Source organism: Thalassophryne amazonica, chromosome 4 (genome assembly GCF_902500255.1).
Source record: "Thalassophryne amazonica chromosome 4, fThaAma1.1, whole genome shotgun sequence".
Classification (NCBI taxonomy): Eukaryota; Metazoa; Chordata; class Actinopteri; order Batrachoidiformes; family Batrachoididae; genus Thalassophryne; species Thalassophryne amazonica.
In genome coordinates, this window is record NC_047106.1 from 127,433,786 (window position 1) to 127,454,274 (window position 20,489).

At 42.2% G+C, this 20,489-nt stretch overlaps 1 protein-coding gene across 5 annotated transcripts in view; it reads right to left on the reverse strand.

Moving 5' to 3' along the window:
• Nucleotides 1-20,489, reverse strand: part of aplp2 (amyloid beta (A4) precursor-like protein 2) — a 230,237-nt gene that overhangs the window by 61,177 nt on the left and 148,571 nt on the right. For 4 of the 5 annotated variants that reach the window (XM_034168523.1, XM_034168525.1, XM_034168522.1 and 1 more), the window contains exons 5-10: nt 14,289-14,488; nt 13,838-14,046; nt 13,394-13,561; nt 9,230-9,363; nt 795-869; nt 331-489 (exon numbers count right to left, since the gene is read on the reverse strand). In XM_034168523.1, the coding sequence (XP_034024414.1) occupies nt 331-489; nt 795-869; nt 9,230-9,363; nt 13,394-13,561; nt 13,838-14,046; nt 14,289-14,488 (945 nt within the window). The remainder of the gene's footprint in view (nt 1-330; nt 490-794; nt 870-9,229; nt 9,364-13,393; nt 13,562-13,837; nt 14,047-14,288; nt 14,489-20,489) is intronic. The other variant, XM_034168526.1, reaches the window with a different exon arrangement.

A 20,489-nucleotide genomic window follows, 5' to 3' on the forward strand; every position in this document is an offset into this window, starting at 1 on the left:
GCTGCCAAACTGTGTGTTGGCAAAAGCATCAAAAGCTATATTAGATGAGAGGAATTAAACAACACAACACAGGGATTATAGCTGTGGGTTCAAATGTGATTGTCTGTGTACTGATGGAGGATTTTGGGATGTGTTTTTTTTTTTTGCTAGATGCAATAATCCATTGTCATCATGATGAATGACTTCAGAAAGGATGTGAGATTAGCAGCAGGCCATCAGTAGCTGCAAGGCCAAGTGCAGCCTGATGGGAGTGTGAATGGGCGCGCACTAGGAAACCCAACGGACAGACGGCAGGAGGTGAGGTGTCAGAAGTGGGTATGTGGCTTTTACCCTGGGGGGGTCGGCCTGCAGGGCAGCAAGGTAGTTTTCCAGGGCCAGACGTCGGCGGTCATTCAACATGGCCTCCACGCGGGCAAGATGAGTCTCCACCAGCTGCTGCTTCTCACTGGCTGCCTCCTCCTCCAGGGATTCCACCATGGCCTGGAAATGCTACACAGGCCAACACATAAAACAGTGCACACACACCCATAAAGCAGCCCCCATTTACACCCAGAGTCCTGCAGCTGAGCCCTACCGACCGCTACTTAAAAAGCACCTTTTAATTTCACTAATGTCACCACTCGGGGTTGTTGAGACAGTTCAGGACTGGTTAAGCAGTCTGTTTCCTAATGTAGCCTTAGTGTGAGGAGCCAGCCTGTCATGGAACAGGCACTAAGGGACCCAGATGCAGCAATCCACCAAACCAGCCCCAAACAAACAGAAAAATGGGTGTATTCCCAGGATGGGAGTCTCACCTGGATTAGCGTCTGTCTCTCAGCCTTGGGTAGGTTCTTGGCCTGGCGTTCAGCCTCTTCCCACTCCTTTCTGACCTGCAGTGACACACAGAGAAAAGAAAATGAAGCAAGATTTGGACCCAGCAGCAGCTGATGTGTGTCATAATGTCAAAGTGTGGCAGAGAACAATGCAGTCATTTATAACAGATTTTTCACCTTACTGATGATGATGAGCGTGAATCATGTTCAGTGAGCAAAATATTTCCATGTCATTTAAAAATACTCTTATCATGCGTGCAGTATGACTGATACTCCATACAGACTACATGAACCCATGCCAGTATTTACACACCTTATATCTTCTGTAAAATGAGTCACAGAAACTGCTTCAGGATATTTGACTCTTTTGTGAACACCAGTGCCTGTGTAAAAGAAGTGTATATCCATTTTGGCATCTTTACACTGGCTCCTTGTCTCTGAGAGAGCAGATTTTAAGCTTTTGTTATTGACTCATAAAGTTATTCTTGGACTGGCGCCGTCTTATCTGGTTGATCTGGTGGAACCCTATGTGCCAGCCTGGGCTTTGCGTTCACAGGATGCGGGACTACTCTGTGTTCCCAAGGGTGAAGAAGAAGTCAGTGGGTGGGTCAAAGAGCTTTTTCTTATCGTGCACCTGCTCTGTGGAACGGTCTTCCTGCGACTGTGAGGCAGACAGAGTACGTGGACATTTTTAAGTCAAGACTTAAAACCTATTTTATTCTCTTTCTTATGAATATTTGTTATTCTTTAAAAAAATTTTTTATCTGTTTTATTATTTACTTCTGTTTTTAATTTTGTATTTGAATTTTTTAATTTATATTTATTTATTTTAAATTTTATATTGAACTGTTCTGTGTGAGGTGCCTTGAGACGGCTTTTGTTGTGATTTGGCGCTTTATAAGTTGAATAAATTGAATAGAAATATCAAGCTTTCTTATCCTGTGCAATTCGAAAGTAAAAGGAACTCCCTTCGGCTGCTCCCATGTTTGCACTCAGGGTCACCACAGCAAATCGAAAATGTGGCACGGGCACTCCCTATACCGCTAATGCAGGGGTGGGCAATAATGTGCCATAAAGGGCCGAGACACTGCAGGTTTTCTGTGCAACCAATCACCTCAGCAGGTGATTTCATTAATGATCATGTGTCTCAGCAGGTGATTTCATTGACAACCAGGTGTTTATGTTCAGAGCAGAAGCTCATCACCAACCCACCTGCTGAGGTGACTGGTTGCACAGAAAACCTGCAGTGTCTCGGCCCTCGATGCCCACCCCTGCGCTAATGTAACGCTGCCATGCCTACCCGGGGGCACAGCAGCCATTACCAAAGAGGGCAAAAAGGACATGAAGTACCCACATGTGAAATATACGTGTTGACTGAACGCAGAAGTACCGACAGCAATCAGTACAATGGGCTTACATGGACTGTAAATGCCGTACCGCCCTGTTATTGGTTTGCTTTTTAATTAAAATAATATTTAATTTGTTACCTTCCTGCCAGAAATAGCAGGGCTTCAGGATCATAACACCCAGGCATAACACTGACATGGAAACACACTCGAGACTCGATCATCGCTAAACACAGCACGGTGCATCATGCAATGTGAATAAATGAATGGATAAATCCTCGTGATGTTGTTGTCTCAAGATCCTAATGACATGAAATTTCCAGCTTGGCACAAAATAATGCTCACTGCACACTTGAGTTGACCGTGAGATTAAAGAGAGTGAATGCAAACATGCATTTAAGTAAAATCTACACAGTTTCCTTCGGTTGCAACAGTTGATGCAGGCACATGAATACGGCATTTTGGGTGATATTTTCCGTCTGAAAACATGACAGCACGATCACACCGTGTCACTTGTAGGCTCGAACTGTGTGATAAACGGTCAATTCGAACATCGCTTTTTGCCATCTTTGGTAATGGGAGCGCATATTCCTTGACGAAACACGGCCAGGCGTGACTCCGCCCTCTAGCTTCGCTATGTCCAACTCTATGTATAAAACTAATCTCAGCAGTAATCTTTCAATCATATAGTCCATAGTTAATTCTCAAAACAAAAGTCACATGATGTTGATGTTAACCTCCTAAGCCCTGAACATGGAGCGCAGTGTGAGTACAAGCTTGCAGCGGAATGGGGAAAGTCGTGCTTGGGCAAGGTCTAAGGCACATGGGCCTAATGTGAACATATTATTTGAGAACTAAAAACTCCATTCAGATTTACCACACAGTACAACACTGTATTTCTTAACGAAAATGAATGACGCAAACAAAGGCTAAGACATTCCGTGACTTGGAAATGTTTATGTATCCATCCCCTAACTTGTCTTGTATACACTGTGGAATTTTCAGCTGTCCCAGATGAAAGATTCGTATTATGAAAGAAACATGGTAATCCAGTAATACATATTAGGTCATTTTTTTGGCCAATGTTGGAAAAATTGAGTAGAAAGCTAAAAATTGCTGGATGCAAGCCTTTAACCATTCTAAACAAACTAAAACTCCCCATGTATCCTCCTTGAGCTTTTCCTAGTATGACATCATGATGCCATGAGTGTCATGGATGTCGAAATAGTGTTTCACACATGTGCATCATTTAATTATTTGCAGTGGTATTTGTATCTTCATTGTTTGATGGACAAGATTGCTTCAAAATGAAACAGATCAAGTAGATGTCATGACATCAATGTGTATCTCCTTTTTAAGTTGCTGATTTTTTAAATCTGTCAGAGAATCAGGGTTTTTTTTTTCCATGTTTTCCAGGGGATGTTGAGAAGTGAAAATTACAAGGCTGTTCAAAGGTAAACACTGTCATCACGGATGAGGAGGGCAGTTACTTTCTATGTGATAAAGAACTGTTAAGCCCCCGTCACACATAGCAAGAATGTGTTGGAGCCATTCAGACACGACAAATATTGCCATTATCCGACGCAGTCAGTAGGAAAAGAGGCGTGGCCAGCCGTGCTCCAAACAGATCTAGACTGCCTCGTCCACACCTGCACAGTGGCATCCAAAGCGTATGTAGACAGCAGGTGGATGACACAGATTGCTGTCAGACGACCATAAAAGGCGCTACAAACTGCCCAATCTCCAACTGTCTGCAGGGCGGACCGGAGCACATGGGCGCGTGAGTGCATGGCACACCTGCATAGGGCTGTAATTATCACTCAGCCGTGTATGTGTGTATGCATAACGCTGCATGGGCCATCAAGTGCAAGCAAAGCTGTGCCACTGCACAGCTTCGCTCCAAAGTTGGCTGGCATTGAGCCATGCAGTCACTCAGATGGAGTGCCTTTCCAGGGACATTTCTTTTTTCTTTTTTGCACAATTCAGCAGCACAACAGAACTTTGGACACCGTGATGGTTGGATTATCACATGGAATTTTTTTCTTTTCTTTTGGGTGAGAGGATTCTAACCACAGGCTGCTGTGTTGGCTTCATGTCAACGTCCAAGCTGTGAAACACTCATGGACCACCGTTGGAGGTACCATGCATGTTTACTAATGGTATACTTGACATACATTCAGTATGTCATCAAGGCTACTGAGAGGAGAGCATACACCAACTGTCAGCTTTTTACTCTTTTTTCCAACCGTTTTGCTCGTTTTGACTGGACTATGGCGTTATCTTTGGTCGTGGCTCTGGAAACAGCAATGTCACATCGTACTATGTGACAAGTACAAGCTCGCACGTCTAAGAGATGTTTGAAATTTTGTATGAAACTGAAACAATCCACATCAAGAAATGCAGCTTGAAATGATGCAGTCTAGTCTGTGTCCTACCACCAAGCCTCAGCAGAAAAGTGCAGCCAAGGTTGCGGCCCTATCCTTTCATTGAATAATATATAGATATATCTATACGTACCTCACAGAAAAGTGCAGCCAAGGTTGCGGCCCTATCCTTTCATTGAATAATATATAGATATATCTATACGTACCTCACAGAAAAGTGGAGCCAAAGTGAGGGGAAGCCCTTCATTTGTCCTTTCATTCAAAAATAAATAAATAAATAAATAAAAAGTAGAAATTTAAAAAAGCGCACACAGAATGTTTCTAAACAGCGAAAGCAGATGTCATCTAATCGGTGTCTCCAGGTTTTTTTCCCCCACTGGCAGAAAAGTGCAACCAACATGCTGATCTGTCATTTTCATTAATAAAAGAAATAAATAAAAATTTTAAAAAGCACGCACAGAAATTGTTTCTAAATAGTTAATCAAAGCAGTCGCCCCCACCAGAAACACATAGCCTGTTCAATCTGCTACCATAAATGAGTTTTATTATCTTTGCTATGACAGATTTTTGTGTAGCATATAGGCAAATAGAAGTTTCTTCTTCCATTCCCTTGCTTGTCAGGGTGACATGATGACGCGTCAACCCACGTGTCTTTGTCACATTGTGCAGTCTGCACACATCAAATTTGGAGTCTTACCCAAATTAAATAAATCAGTGTTGCACAGTGTGGCTTGTAGTAAATTTATGAGGCTGCTGTCATCTCACACTGTATACCAGGCTTTAAAACTGCCTGACAAACTAGTTTTGCAGTGCTAATAATTATTAGGTTTGGTTTCAAGTATTTATGGTTTCTGAAAATGGAGGGACTGTGTGTAAAATGGCATAGTTTCTATGCGGTGAATTTAATATTTTTAACCTGAAAGTTTACACTACAAGCACGTTTATTGATTCATTTCAGCTCCATTATGGTGGTGTAGAGAGGCAAAATTACAAAAATTGTCACTGGTCAAGTACTGGGTTTGACTGTATGTGCACCACAGAGTCCAGAAAGGTCAACCTGCTGTTTTTGCTGCCTTCCCCGGTAAACATTATATTATTGCTCACTGAACTGATATGATCTGCACATTATGAACCTTAATCTTGTCCAATCTTACCCACTGCACAAACACAAGGCCCAGTGAAAAGACAAGAGACACACTTTTGAGGATAACAAGGTACACATTTTGCACAAAGAGGATAGATGGTTTGAGAAGGTGTTCCCTCATCCGGGGGCATAATCTTAACTCCATTTATAATGTGGTCCTTAGGAGGCTCCTGAAGAAGATTAGGGACACTTAACACATCTATCAGGGAAAGCATATCTAATGTTCCTCTTTGATCCTACATTGTCCTTTGACCTCCACATTAGAAATATTACAAGGACTGCTTTCTTCCACCTGCGAAATATAGCAAAGATTCATCCCATACTGTCTATGGCTGATGCTGAGACCCTGATCCATGTGTTTATCTCTTCTAGATTGGACTACTGCAATGTTCTATTTTCTGGTTTACCGCAGACCAGCATTAGGGCTCTCCAATTTGTTCAAAATGCTGCAGCCAGACTTTTGACAGAAGCAGAATGTTTGACCACATTACACCCATTTTGGCATCCCTTCACTGGCCTCCTGTCCCTGTGAGATCAGTTTTTAAGATTCTGCTACTAGTCAATAAAATTGTTCATGGACTGGCACCTCCCTACCTAGCTGACCTAGTTAAACCTTACGTACCGGCCCGGGCTTTACGTTCTCAGGGTGCAGGACTACTTTGTGTTCCTAGGGTGAATAAGACGTCTGCGGGTCACAGAGCTTTCTCTTATCGTGCCCCTGTTCTGTGGAATGATCTCCCTGCATCAATAAAACAGTCAGATTCTGTGGAGACTTTCAAGTCCAAACTTAAGACGCACTTATTTTCCCTTTCATATGGCTAGCGTACTGGCGTAATATAGTGCTACGCTTTTTACTCTTATTTCATTTTATTAGGAAACGGAGCGTGCCACAGCCTCAACTTTACCTAAATTCTGGGTCTTTTAGTGAAGCTTAGGGCTAGTGGCCGGCGATCACCTTAGTATTTCCTGTTTTTCTTGTTGTTTAATGCTGACAGATTACACTGTATTTCTTGTCTTTCTGATGCCTGATTCTGTTTTTTCTCTCTGTTTAAGGTGCAGCTCCATCCAGAGATGGGTGTGGTATTTGTGCTGGAGACCCTCCTGTCCTGTGCACCAACAGCTTTACCTGTATATTCGTTTTGTGAATTGTTTTGTCATTTATGTCTGTAGCATGGCCGAAGCAGAGGGTCGCCCCTTTGAATCTGGTCTGTTTGAGGTTTCTTCCTCAGAGGGAGTTTTCCCTTACCATTGCTGCTATGGGGGTTAGTAAGGTTAGACCTTACTTGTGTGAAGCACCTTGAGGCAACTCTGTTGTGATTTGGTGCTATATAAATGAAAATAAACTGAAAAAATTGAAAACTGGACAAAGGTTAACTTTAATAAACCCTAAGAGAAACTGTTAAGGATCTGACATGGTGGAGATGCATGTCAGTAAGCGGAGATGCTGATCAAATGTGGGTTTACTGTCGTCCAGCCCTTGTCAACTGAAAGTCTGCATTCGAACACGACAGTCGATGGTTATCGAGAATATCCTTTCTGTGCATGTGTAAATACTCCGTGTCACAAGTGGTGCTAGTCTGTGTACGTCATTTAGATAAGGATGAGGAAGCTGTGGAGATATAAATGCGAACAAAGCAGCATTTGCTCACCATTTGTAATGGAAATCCATTCGTTACTGATAGTGACCGTTTTTGACACATCCGTCAACGACTATGTCAAACTCTTTATGTTCAGTATGTCATATGTGTCCTCTTGGGTTCATTGCTGGCTTTGTTCCATCACTTCTGTTTCATTTCTCATGGAATGACTTGCTAAAAGCTGAACAGCCACCCAGAGTCTGCTCTCTCACCCACGGGCCAACATTCAACATGTTGAATTGGGTCATCATCTCCCTCTGGGTAACTATCTCTTTGTTTTAGCCTTACATCCATACTAATCCCTTCTTTTTGACACTCTGAACCAGTAACATTTCAAAAATTCCTTTCACAGTGCATAGATCTGAAGCCAAATGAGAATTTTATATTTGTGGACATGGAGCTTGTGGTAAATGATGCAGTAACCTTGACAGTTGCACGTGCCAAGCTAGCATAGAGGGCATAACCTGAAGTTGAGTAAATATTTTTCTGTACTTATTTAAACTTATAATATTATTCATTTACAATTGTGCATATGGTGCCCAAAATGCCCGTTTGTATTTTTTTTTTTAATTTACCAGCTGTTTTGTCTTTAAAAAACAAACAACAACAAAACCTCTACAATGACATGAGACTATTTGGGCTGGCAGCAATACACCTGATGCATCCTTGATATCCAGTGGAAAGAAGGCTGCACATGTCAATGGGTTCATTAGGGGGAGGTGATGGTCTAGTGGTTAAAGCATTGGGACCAGATGATCCTTGGCTCAAATCCCAGCCTGACCAGAAAATCACTAAGGACCCTTGGGCAAGGTCCTTAATCCCCTAGTTGCTCCCGGTGTGTAGTAGTGCTTGCATGGCAGCAGCCTGGCATCGAGGTGAATTTGAGGCATTGATGTGTAAAGCGCTTTGGGCGTCTGATGCAGATGGAAAGGGGTCAGCATTATATAAATGCCATTTCCAAGCAGCCTTTGAAGTGGGACAGCCGTGTCATGCCACTTGTGACAGAAATGGCCAACATTTACAGTGAGTACAACCACTGAACTGAGACACAGCCACAGAGATGCAAAAATTCAATCACATTTCACATGTACACCCACGGTCAAATAAAAGTTCCTAATCCACCTAACCTGCAGGGTTCTTTCAAGTGCATTTCAGTGTAAAGTGCTTCCACTTGTGAAGTTGATACTATGATTAGGGTCATTATACCAACTTTCAAACTTCATAAAGGCCACTTTGATTCAGCCTGTGACATGAACAAAATGTGGATGCATGTCACTGCTCATTAGTGCCTTGTTCAGAGTAGCAGTAAACAGTCTGACCACTCAAATCGGATTCCAGGTGTGTATATAATGCCTCACAGTGGAAAGACACATTGCGCATCGTCACATCAGACACATGAACCAGTCTTGCGTGTTTGTGTATTTTACACCTGGGAGGATTTTCAGTTGCTGCTCAATCTTTCCACATTATTTGTCTTTAACAAAGCTTTTTATTTCACACTGTATTTTCTATGAACATTTTTGGATGGAACGTTTACAGTGCACCTTCAGTTTGGGCTTTTTTGTGTGTGTGCTTCCGTGTGTGCACTCGTGTCGCCGACCAAACTTGTGATAAAATATGGGAACGGTCTTGCATAAACAAAAGGTGACTGATGAACGCAGATGCATGCAAAGATTAGAACATTTCCAATGTTCAAAATAGAAATTGTGTTTTTAACGAAATGTGACATGAGAGTCAGTATTTATGTAGCTTCTCAGACAGCTCTAACCATTAAGCCACCATGCTCCAATCTCTTTCCTCATTAAAAAAAAAAATGTTTTTCTCCCCAGTCATATGCGTGGCTTGGTTCTGCATCCCCCAGGTTGGAAACCAATGAATGAGACTGTCCTCACTGGACCTTTCTCACCCTCTCCATGCGGTTATGATGCCTGATCTCCAGCTGCTCCTTGGCCCTCTGGAAGCGACTGTGTTCCTTGTCATCAGCTGGTGTCTCAAAATAGATGTCCACATCATCGGTGGGCTGAGGAGTGGGGGGCGTGGCTGCAAATTGACAGACAGCTGGTGAGTGGCGGGGATTTTGCACATTGACAACTGTACAGATGGACACAGACAGACAGGTGCAGGAGGACAAAGTCAGAAGGTAAAGTATGCAGAGAAACAGCAAAAGCAAAGCAGAATGCAGATTAAAGGTTGGGCAAAATCCTCAGCAAAACATTCCTCACATCGAGTTTTCTTCCTTCAGTACTCTCTGATAAGTTTAAAAGTATGTGACAGTCTTTCCTTTTGCATTCCGTCCATCCCTCCCATCGGGTTTCTGCTGACAGGCTGCATTTCCAACGTTAATGGACACATCTCATGTTTTGACAGCGAGGCCAGAGGGTTCTGTTCTGGGCTTACCCACTGTGTATTTGTGCAAGACAGTGCCTGCATCACAGAAACTCACAAAAACAATAACACTCACACACAGCAGACGCCGTCTCATTTACACCCCCATCAAAAACAGCACACACATAAACACATAAACACTCAGGTTAGAAACACATTTAGTGTTCTGAACATTCCAACTCTGAATCATCACCTCTGAAACAAACAAACACAAAAATCCACTTGGATGGGGCTGATAGCTGTGAGCAAAGCTTAAAAAAAAAAATCCCGCAATAACATACAAAAGAATTGCCTTGGGTTGGTGGGGATCTAGCAAAAGTACAGACAGACAGACAGCAGCATGAGCACTGGGAATACAGAACACAATAATTATCTTGACGTACATGATTGAAGAAAAATCAATTAAACTAATAAGAGCAAATAAATAAAAAAATCGTACAGCCCTCAAAATGTTACTGTGTGCGCACAACGTAGAATTCACTTCCACAGTGTGATTCAAACAAACATAAATTCTGGCAGGTGTATAAGACATTCATTTCTACATCAGGGGAAAGGCTGGTCTGTGGTGCTGGCCTACATCTACATGCCTCTCTTTAAAAAAAGAAACTAAATCTGTTCTGTGCTCATTACATGTATGTACATGGGTTTGCTATTATCTACATACAGTAAACACATTAATAATGTCTTTCAGCAAGTGTGTTATATGAGCTCTCAACTTGACATGCCGTGTGGATTTAGGATTTATAGAAAATGTGCAATAATTCTTTAAATAAACTTAGGCAGGTGCATAAATTTGGGCACCCCAACAGAAAAAAATACATAAATATTTAGTAGATCCTGCTTTTTGCATCCTCTAAATGCTTCCTATAGCTTCCAATGAGAGTCTTGATTCTGATTGAAGGTATTTTGGACCATTCTTCTTTACAAAACATTTCAGGTTTGTTGGTTTCCGAGCATGGACAGCCCACTTACCATCACACCACATATTTTCAATAATATTCAGGTCTGGGGACTGAGATGGCCATTCCAGAATGTTGTACTTGTTCCTCTGCATGAATGCCTTAGTAGATTTTGAGCAGTGTTTAGGATCGCTGTCTTGTTAAAAGATCCAGCCCTGGCGCAACTTCAACTTTGTCACTGATTCATGAACATTGTTCTCAAGAATCTGCTGTTATTGACTGGAATCCATGTGACCTTCAACTTTAACAAGATTCCCAGTACCTGCACTGGCCACACAGCCACACAGCATGATGGAACCACCTCCAAATTTTACTGTAGGCAGCAAGTGTTTTTCTTGGAATGATGTGTTCTTTTTCAGCCATGCATACCGCCCCTTGTTATGTCCAAATAACTCAATTTTAGTTTCATCAGTCCACAGGACCTTATTCCAAAATGAAGCTGGCTTGTCCAAATGTGCTTTAGCATACCTCAAGCAACTCTGTTCTGTGGCATGTATGCAGAAAAGGCGTCCTCTGCATTACAGCATCATACAGCATCTCTTTGTGCAAAGTACGCTGTACAGTTGTACAGCAAGATTTTTTGTGCTGATGGGATTTTTTTTTTCCTCATTGCCGCTGTGTAATGCAGCGGCTATGAGGGGTTTTTTTTCTTCTCCTTTTCCCTCGTGTTTTGCTTCATATATATGTTTTATGTACCGGGCCGGCCTATGTGTTGTGTGTTATGTGTGTTGTTTGTTATGAGTCGGTGTTGGTTTGCTCAGCCCTGCTGTTGACCAAGGCAGGGATGTACATCTGGAGCTGGTCCCCGGGCGCCTAATGGCGACCTCTGCTCCTACTGGCAAATAGGATGGGTTAAATGCAATAGCCACATTTCATTGTGCAGGAACGTTCTTCTGTTCTGTGCATATGACAATAAAATTTCCTTGATCCTTGATCAGAAAGATCATGTTGTAGGTTTATGGAGCAGGTCGGTGGGTTGACTATGACTGTTCTCACCATCCTTCGCTTCAGCTTATCTGAGATTTTTCTTGGCTTGCCACTTCAGGCCTTAACTAGTACTGTGCCTGTGGTCTTCCATTTCCTCACTATGTTCCTCACAGTGGAAACTGACACCTGAAATCTCTGAGATAGCTTTTTGAATCTTTCCCCTAAACCATGATGTTGAACAAGCTTTGTTTTCAGGTCATTTGAGAGTTTTTTAGAGGTTCCCATGTTGCCACTCATTAGAAGAGGTGCAAAGAGGGGAAACATTTGCAAATGGCCACCTTAAATACCCTTTCTCATGATTGGCCTTAAATACCCTTTCTCATCATTGGATTCACTTGTGTAAGGAGGTCAAGGGTCAATGAGCTTACCAAACCAATTTTGTGTTCCAATAATTAGTGCTAAATGTATTCAACTCAATAAAATGACAAGGGTGCCCAAATTTATGCACCTGCCTAATTTTATTTAAATAATTATTGCACACTTTCTGTAAACACTATAAACTTCATTTCACTTCTCAAATATCAGTGTGTTTGTCTGCTATATGATATATTTAACTGAAATTTCTGATCCAGACAACCAATCATTTATAAAGGAAAATCATGAAAATTATCAGGGGTGCCCAACCTTTTGCATACATCTGTATATGTGCACACACTAATCAAAACAGAAGTAATTAATTCATAAAATTGTGCAAATATGCGCTTACAGTCATCTTTAGAGTGCTGACTGTAGTAGTCTCGGTATACATATTTTTTCTCATTCTCACTCCAGGGCTGTGCATGGACCACAGATAGGACAACCTGCTGCACAGCTCCTGCTCTTGAATTGGCTAATGTCCTGCCAGCACTGTACAGCTTAAGTATATCTATGAGTATTGATATTTATTTTTAATAAATTTACAAAAATCTAAAAAAAAAAAACAAAAAAAAAAAAAACTTTTTCACATTGTCATTATGGGGTATTGTGTGTAGTATTTTGAGGGGGAAAAAAGAATTTAATTCATTTTGGAATAAGGCTGTAACATAACAAAATGTGGAAAAACGTTATACACTGAATAGTTTCTGGATGCACTGTATCTGTATGGTTTTTAATGACATTAATCTTAAAATTTAAGTACTAAATATTCCCTAATTCTAATCAGCTCATCCATGTTGTTAATATGGCACACCTGCCATGTTTTGTTATTGAACTAATGTGTTCATAAGAATGTGCTGACACACAGACACAAGCTTTATCTACTGCAAACTATGTTCATAGTGGTGGAACAGAAAAAAATTATTAAATTGTTTTTTAATAATCTTAATTAAGGAGTCAATCAATGATCAACACCCTTTCGGTCACATAGGTTCACTGTTAAATTGTCCTATTTTGTGTTATTGTTGAGTCTGTGTGCAGAATAAATTCATTCATTCAATGAAACTGTGTGTGTGCTACAAATGAGGTCATTATAAGTTGTGAGCAGCAATGCAGCTGAATGTTACTGAAGTTTTACTGCGTGATCTGTCAGATGGTTAAATAGGTGGACGAGGATGATGATGATGACGACGTGTGAACCTGGTTGTCATGGTGAAGGTGACACTGTAATAGCTGGGCTCATTTCATGAGTGACAGCTGTGAAGCAAAACAGCTTCTGGGGTTACGACCTACTGAGAAAACTAAACCGGTTATTTTACAGCAAGTTAGTCTGCAGCAAAGACACAAACAGAGAAAACAGGGGGCGCTGTCAAGTCCACACTTACTCAGACGCTTGCACACGGCCATGCAGTACTCCTCAGAGTCGAAATTGTTGCGGTTGCCGGCACAGCCCCCGTATATGAAGCGCACGCACTTCCTCTGGTTGACGTCGAAGTGCCAGCGGGGCATAGAGGCTCGGCAGGGGCCGGTCTCAGCCTCCAGGGTGCACACCGCTGTCAGGGGACAACTGTTAGATCATCCTGCTGCTGGCTGCAGCAGAAAGCTGCCTTCAAAACCCACTCCAACAACTTCTCATTCAACCAAGGAAAGAAAATAAAGCTGCCGTAACTTTGTACATGATGAGCACGACAAACGTTTAGCTACACTGTAGTGGGACGTGAAGAAGGAGATATTTGTTGACAGATGCAGCCATAGCACATATTCAAACACACCTGCTAAACGTTCAAAAGGTCTGATGATACAGTCCTTTAAATTAGAGTGTGACAAACCTTTCACTTCCTGCAGAATCTTGTCTTCATCTTGGTTCTCTGACGTCTTGCTGCTCTCTTTTTTCTCCTCGTCGTCCTCCTTATCAGCGTCCTCGTCTTCGTAGACGTAGTGGTACTCCTCCTCGTCCTCCTCCTCACCTTTGTCCTCATCTAATGGCTCCGGCTCCTCCTTGTGTGTCGGCTGCTCCTCAGCAGGCGTCTCACTCATGAAGGGGGAGTAGAAGGAGAGGTGGAGTGAATGAAGTGGGCATTCATCACAAAAGACAGAGCAGCTGCCACAGGTCAATGTCACAGTACTTTAATTTATCCAGATGGCCCCTAATGTCTGGCCTTCACGTCTGATATTACATATGAAATACATCATCAGCCACCGTGGAATTACACTCCCACACACACACACGCAAACCCATAACCTGCACAACCTCACAAACAGTGTGGGTGGTACACATACTCCTCCATGTCAGGGTCATAGGTCTCCTCATCCTCCTTGTCCTCCTCTTGGTCATCCTCCTGGGAGGGCAGGGTGGGAGGGGCAGACTCCCCGGTGCGAGAGGAGGGGCAGCAAACGTACTCAGTGCCGCGGAACTTGTCAATGCCGCAAGGCAGCAGCATGCCGTATGTGTGCAGCACCATGGAGCTCTTTGCACAGGCCTGTCAGGGTGGAAAGAAGAGACAGCGACTGTACCCGCTGAACAATCTGCACAATTAAAGAAGCCGCTGGCAAATAAATCACTCAGTACTAATATGTATTTGCCATGATGAGGAGATATTGATCTGGTTAATGCTGCGTTACGAAGCTGGGCCTAGATCAGCAAGCAAAGTCACCCATATCAAGAGAGGTATGGTGTATGTATATATATATATATATATATATATATATATATATATATATATATATATTATGCAAATAATGGATGGTAAGGAGTCCAACAGAGAAATATTGGATGAAGAAAAGTTATATTGGATGAGGCGTGCATCCAATATTTCCTTGTCATCCATCAATTGTTATGTTCTCCACCCCCTCCCAAATTAAGGAAACTAAAAACAGTCAAGTAAATTAGATCAATTTATTTTGTTGTGAACAGCATATGAATGCTTCTAAAACATCAGTAGCGTGCTTGTCTACCTTCTTAGTGTTTTTGGCATCCTTGAAGTTCAATATTTCCACCAGTTCCTCTTCTGTGAACTCAGCAAACCTCGCTGGCAGACGATTTTCTGCTGTTGTTGACATGTTTGTTGTCATTTTTTCCAACCAGTGTCTGTCAGCTAGTTCCTGACCTTCGTATGCCGCGCTCTGATTGGCTAGCTGTTGGCAGTAAGCTCTAACGCTATTGGTCAGTGGGAACCGATCCAATATAACTTTTGGTCCTAGCCTTTTTGGATCCTGTTGGATCCAACATAACTTTCTGGCACCAAGCATGCCAAATACAGGTAAATGATGGACAGAAAGGCTCATCAACAAAAATATAAACGCAACACTTTTGGTTTTGCTCCCATTTTGTATGAGATGAACTCAACGATCTAAAACTTTTTCCACATACACAATATCACCATTTCCCTCAAATATTGTTCACAAACCAGTCGAAATCTGTGATAATGAGCACTTCTCCTTTGCTGAGATAATCCATCCCACCTCACAGGTGTGCCATATCAGGATGCTGATTAGACACCATGATTAGTGCACAGGTGTGCCTTAGACTGCCCACAATAAAAGGCCACTCTGAAAGGTGCAGTTTTGTTTTATTGGGGGGGGGATACCAGTCAGTATCTGGTGTGACCACCATTTGCCTCATGCAGTGCAACACATCTCCTTCGCATCATCCGTGAAGAGAACACCTCTCCAACGTGCCGAATGCCAGCGAATGTGAGCATCTGCCCACTCAAGTCGGTTACGACGACGAACTGGAGTCAGGTCGAGACCCCGATGAGGACGACGAGCATGCAGATGAGCTTCCCTGAGACGGTTTCTGACAGTTTGTGCAAAAATTCTTTGGTTATGCAAAGCGATTGTTCCAGCAGCTGTCCGAGTGGCTGGTCTCAGACGATCTTGGAGGCGAACATGCTGGATGTGGAGGTCCTGGGCTGGTGTGGTTACACGTGGTCTGCGGTTGTGAGGCTGGTTGGATGTACTGCCAAATTCTCTGAAACGCCTTTGGAGACGGCTTATGGTAGAGAAATGAACATTCAATACACGAGCAACAGCTCTGGTTGACATTCCTGCTGTCAGCATGCCAATTGCACGCTCCCTCAAATCTTGCGACATCTGTGGCATTGTGCTGTGTGATAAAACTGCACCTTTCAGAGTGGCCTTTTATTGTGGGCAGTCTAAGGCACACCTGTGCACTAATCATGGTGTCTAATCAGCATCTTGATATGGCACACCTGTGAGGTGGGATGGATTATCTCAGCAAAGGAGAAGTGCTCATTATCACAGATTTCGACTGGTTTGTGAACAATATTTGAGGGAAATGGTGATATTGTGTATGTGGAAAAAGTTTTAGATCTTTGAGTTCATCTCATACAAAATGGGAGCAAAACCAAAGGTGTTGCGTTTATATTTTTGTTGAGTATATATATATATATATATATATATATATATATATATATATATATATATATATGTATATATGTATGTGTGTGTGTGTGTGTGTGTGATTGGGTCGATATGTATTTATGAAATTTTGTTTGTGTGTATATGTTTATTTTTTTAGTATAAGGGGTGGGTATTTAGAAGCTCTGCTTCTGCCCTCACCCTTTCGGCCACACAGGACTTTTGTAAAGTTGCTTTGTTATGAGCTTTATTTTGTTTTTGACTTGTGTGCTGAATAAACTCATTTATTCATTCAATTTATCCTCACATTAATACACAGGAAATTTTGCTGAGTAAAATTTACTCTGCTGGAATAGCATTTGATCCCAGTCTAAATAAATTACACTCTATCATAGAGTGAATCATCTTGACAGTTGTCACAGAATGAACGGTCCGCCTCCTAAACACTGGTGCGCCCTGCCTCCACTGTGCATGTGTCATGCTGGAGCCCAGCCTCCTGTATGACACAGAGTCTCGCCACCCAAAGTGATCAAATGGATTAATGAGATTATTAACCATCCGATGACAAGGTAAAACCTCTTGAATCATTCTAAAGTTAGTTTTAAGCAGAAACGAGGCTGTTTTAAGCAGAAACAATGTTTTAAATGGTGACGCATTCAGTGGTGGGCACTGTTCAGCTAATCCGATAAGCGACAATTATCAAAGTTAATGTTTTTGCTAGCGGAATAGCTTTTCAGATAACTTTTAAACCATCATCGGACAATTATCTTCCGATACATTTTGTTTTTCAGTCAGATAACATTTTTTTTCTGGTAAAGTGAGCAAAGTTTAACGGTCAAAAACATTTGTAAACCCTAAAATCAAACGTTTTAATCCTTGTCGTGTGCAGATCAGTGTTTTTTGGCAGACTGACTGTCGCTTCCTGATGACATCATCATTAAGTGCAAAACGTGATTGGCCAGTCGACGCAAGGAGCATTGTGGGTAGTGTAGTTCAGCTTCACTTTGGATGTTAGCGTTATCGCCTGCTCAACACAAAAACAAAATGGACTAATTTTACCATTATTTTATTTTTTTGTGGCACGGGATAATTTAATCGCCAAGACTTGGTGGGAGAGAGAAGCTCTCACCGCGCAGCTGCAAGGACTTCTTTTCATCGTTTACACACCGTTTGGATAAGCAGGACGCTTTATATGGAATATTTACTACGTGTGTCTTTTACTCTGCTGAGCAATGCTTTAATGGATGTATTTCGGTTGTTTAAGCTGCAGGATTGAAAGCGTGTGAAAAAAGCAGCAGCTTTTAGCTCGTAAATGACGGTGCATCTAATGCTGCATTTACACATAACAACAAGTCACGAATGCCATGAAGTACACATTCTTGGTTGATCACGAATGTGATTATTCGGGGCAGAGGTGTCAGGTGTCCTCAGGAACTGCTGCAACCTGTTACCACACGTTACGATTAATGGCACATGTTGCTGGAGAATTATGAGGAACCATTACGCACGGTCAAGAATAGTGTTCTGCGTTGTTGCACGCTATTGCGCGTAACAGCGCATCGTTAAGTTCTGTCACGTTGTGAACGAGGTGAATTGTCTCCACACACACACTCATATTCATCCAACCAAATTCAGATCCCTCCAGTTTTTCAGGAGAACTTTGTGACTGCATGCGTAGTTGGGCTCTGTGCCATGGAGTGGCGCAGAGAGGAGGAGGAGGAGGAGGACAGAGCCAGATGTGTGGCTTCATGCGGGTGTCGTCTCACCCATTTTCCCAAGCATCAACCACACGCAGCAGGTGGAACACTTGCAGGAGCGCGCTCAAGAGCACTGAAATTAGACTTTTAGCCAACTTGGTGTCAGCAATCAAACTAAATGCGGTGCAGCAGGGTTTAATTGTGTGCGCGCTTCTTCCTCCACCGGATTGGAGGAGGTGCAGAGATGTCTGGCTGCACGTGAGTCTCACTCCTCTGGTTCAGACTCGTTCTCCCGCTCATCGGTTACAACAGCAGGTGGAACACCTGCAGCAGCGTCCTGAGGAGCTTCAGCAGGAACTGTGGAATGACATTTGGAGCCGAGTTTAATTGTGCGCACGTGACAGAAAACTGATTCATCGTGGCGTGCAGTGAGATGTGACGCCGCGTTACAAGTCGTGTCAAAACTTGACAGTTTTCATGTCACTTCGTAATAACGCTACATTTTTTTTTTAGCAGTTTATCGGTTTAGTGTCATAAAAGATAACTTTTCAGTTATATGGTTAATGATTATTGAACCTAACTTTCTGGTTTCTGCCCATCACTGGACGCACTGAAATGTCTGACGTGCAGTGAAGGCATCAGCAAACAGCTTGTGCAGCTGCACCGCTCTGATCAATTCCTCTGTCTGTTATTATGGAATAATGCTGAATTTATGCAGACAGGATTGATGTACAAAAGCTTCAGATATCTGTTGCTGAGATAGATGATGACTGGAGTGCAGTTTTAAGCAGAAACGAGATGACAGTGAATCGCGGCTGATGACATAAGCGCATTGAAGGCAGGGCGGACGGAGGATCTGTTCAATGCAAGTGATTTTACTCCAATAACAGTTAATTTTACACTGTTTTGGGGTGATTTATCTCTGTGATAGAGTATAAGTCACTCATATTTGGACTGGGATCAAACACTATCCCAACAGAGTAATTTTTACTCAATAAAATTTTGTGTGTACAGATAGCAGGCCTGTCTTGGATCTGACCATTCTCACGGCTGTCACCTTGCCTAGATAAGTCCCATATAGGGCCTGAGGCCCGTTGGTGCTGCTACTTATCTCTGAATCCTGTGAAGTGGGTGAGAGTGTACCACTGCCCCTGGATGGAATGCCATCCCCCTGAAGGCTACTTGCCCAGCCAAGTCTGGTATCCATTTTCAGTTGGGTGGACTGAAATCTGACTTAACCATTAGTCAAAAAAACGTAAGTTTTTGTCTTAGAGGTTCAACTCCTTGTGGAGTTAGCACTGGGTGCTCCATCGTTTGGGGATGGGGCCATTGTAGGTGCTGTGGGGGTGGGCTGTTCTATCTTTGAGTGTGTGTGTTTTTTTTTTCTCACTCCTTTTTTTTTGGGGGGGGGGTCCACATTCAGTCTATGTCCAGGTAAATAATGTCTACCAAAGCTAATACTTATGGTAATGGGTCTTCTGTGAGATTTTTGAGCTGGAACATTAAAGGCATGGGGAGTCCAATTAAGAAATCAAGGATATTTACTCATTTGAAACATCTTAAAGCTGATCTAGTGTTTCTACAAGAAACCCACATGCGTATCAAAGACCAGGTCAGACTCAAATGTCTCTGGGTTTCTGAGGTGTTTCACTCGAATTTCAATTCTAAAGCCAGAGGGGTCGCTATTTTAATTGGTAAGTCAATTCAATTCTCAGCTTCTAAGGTTATATCAGACAAAGATGGTAGATACTTGATTTGTAGGCACACTATTCCATGTTCCCATCCTATTAGTTAATATATATGCCCCCAATTTTGATGATTCACATTTTATGAATAGGCTTTTTGAACGTCTTCCCTCTTTGAACAATAATCTCCTTATATTTGGAGGGGACATGAATTGTGTAATTGACCCCAATCTAGACCGTTCTAACCCACGAACCCTAACCCTATCATTAATGTCAAGATCTCTTTCTGATTTCATGTCTAAAAATGGTTGCATTGATCCTTGGAGATTTTACAACCCCCAGGCCAAGGAATTCTCCTTCTTTTCACAAATGCATAAATCTTTCTCTCGGATTGATTACTATTTCATTGATGCCAAATTAATTCCCAATGTACTTAATGTTAATTACCACCCTATCGTTATCTCCGATCATGCCCCTCTTTCTTTAGATATTCAGTTTTCCTCACAATCTCGCTACTCAACACCTTGGAGGTTCAATTCATTACTTCTTTCAGATGATGAATTCAATAAATTTATTGCAGCTAAAATTGACGATTTTATTGCTATTAATCAAAATGACACAGAACCTATCACATGTTCACTCCTGTGGGAATCATTAAAAGCATACCTACGGGGACAAATAATCTTGAAAAGTCAAACTACAAGAACTTTCTATCAACA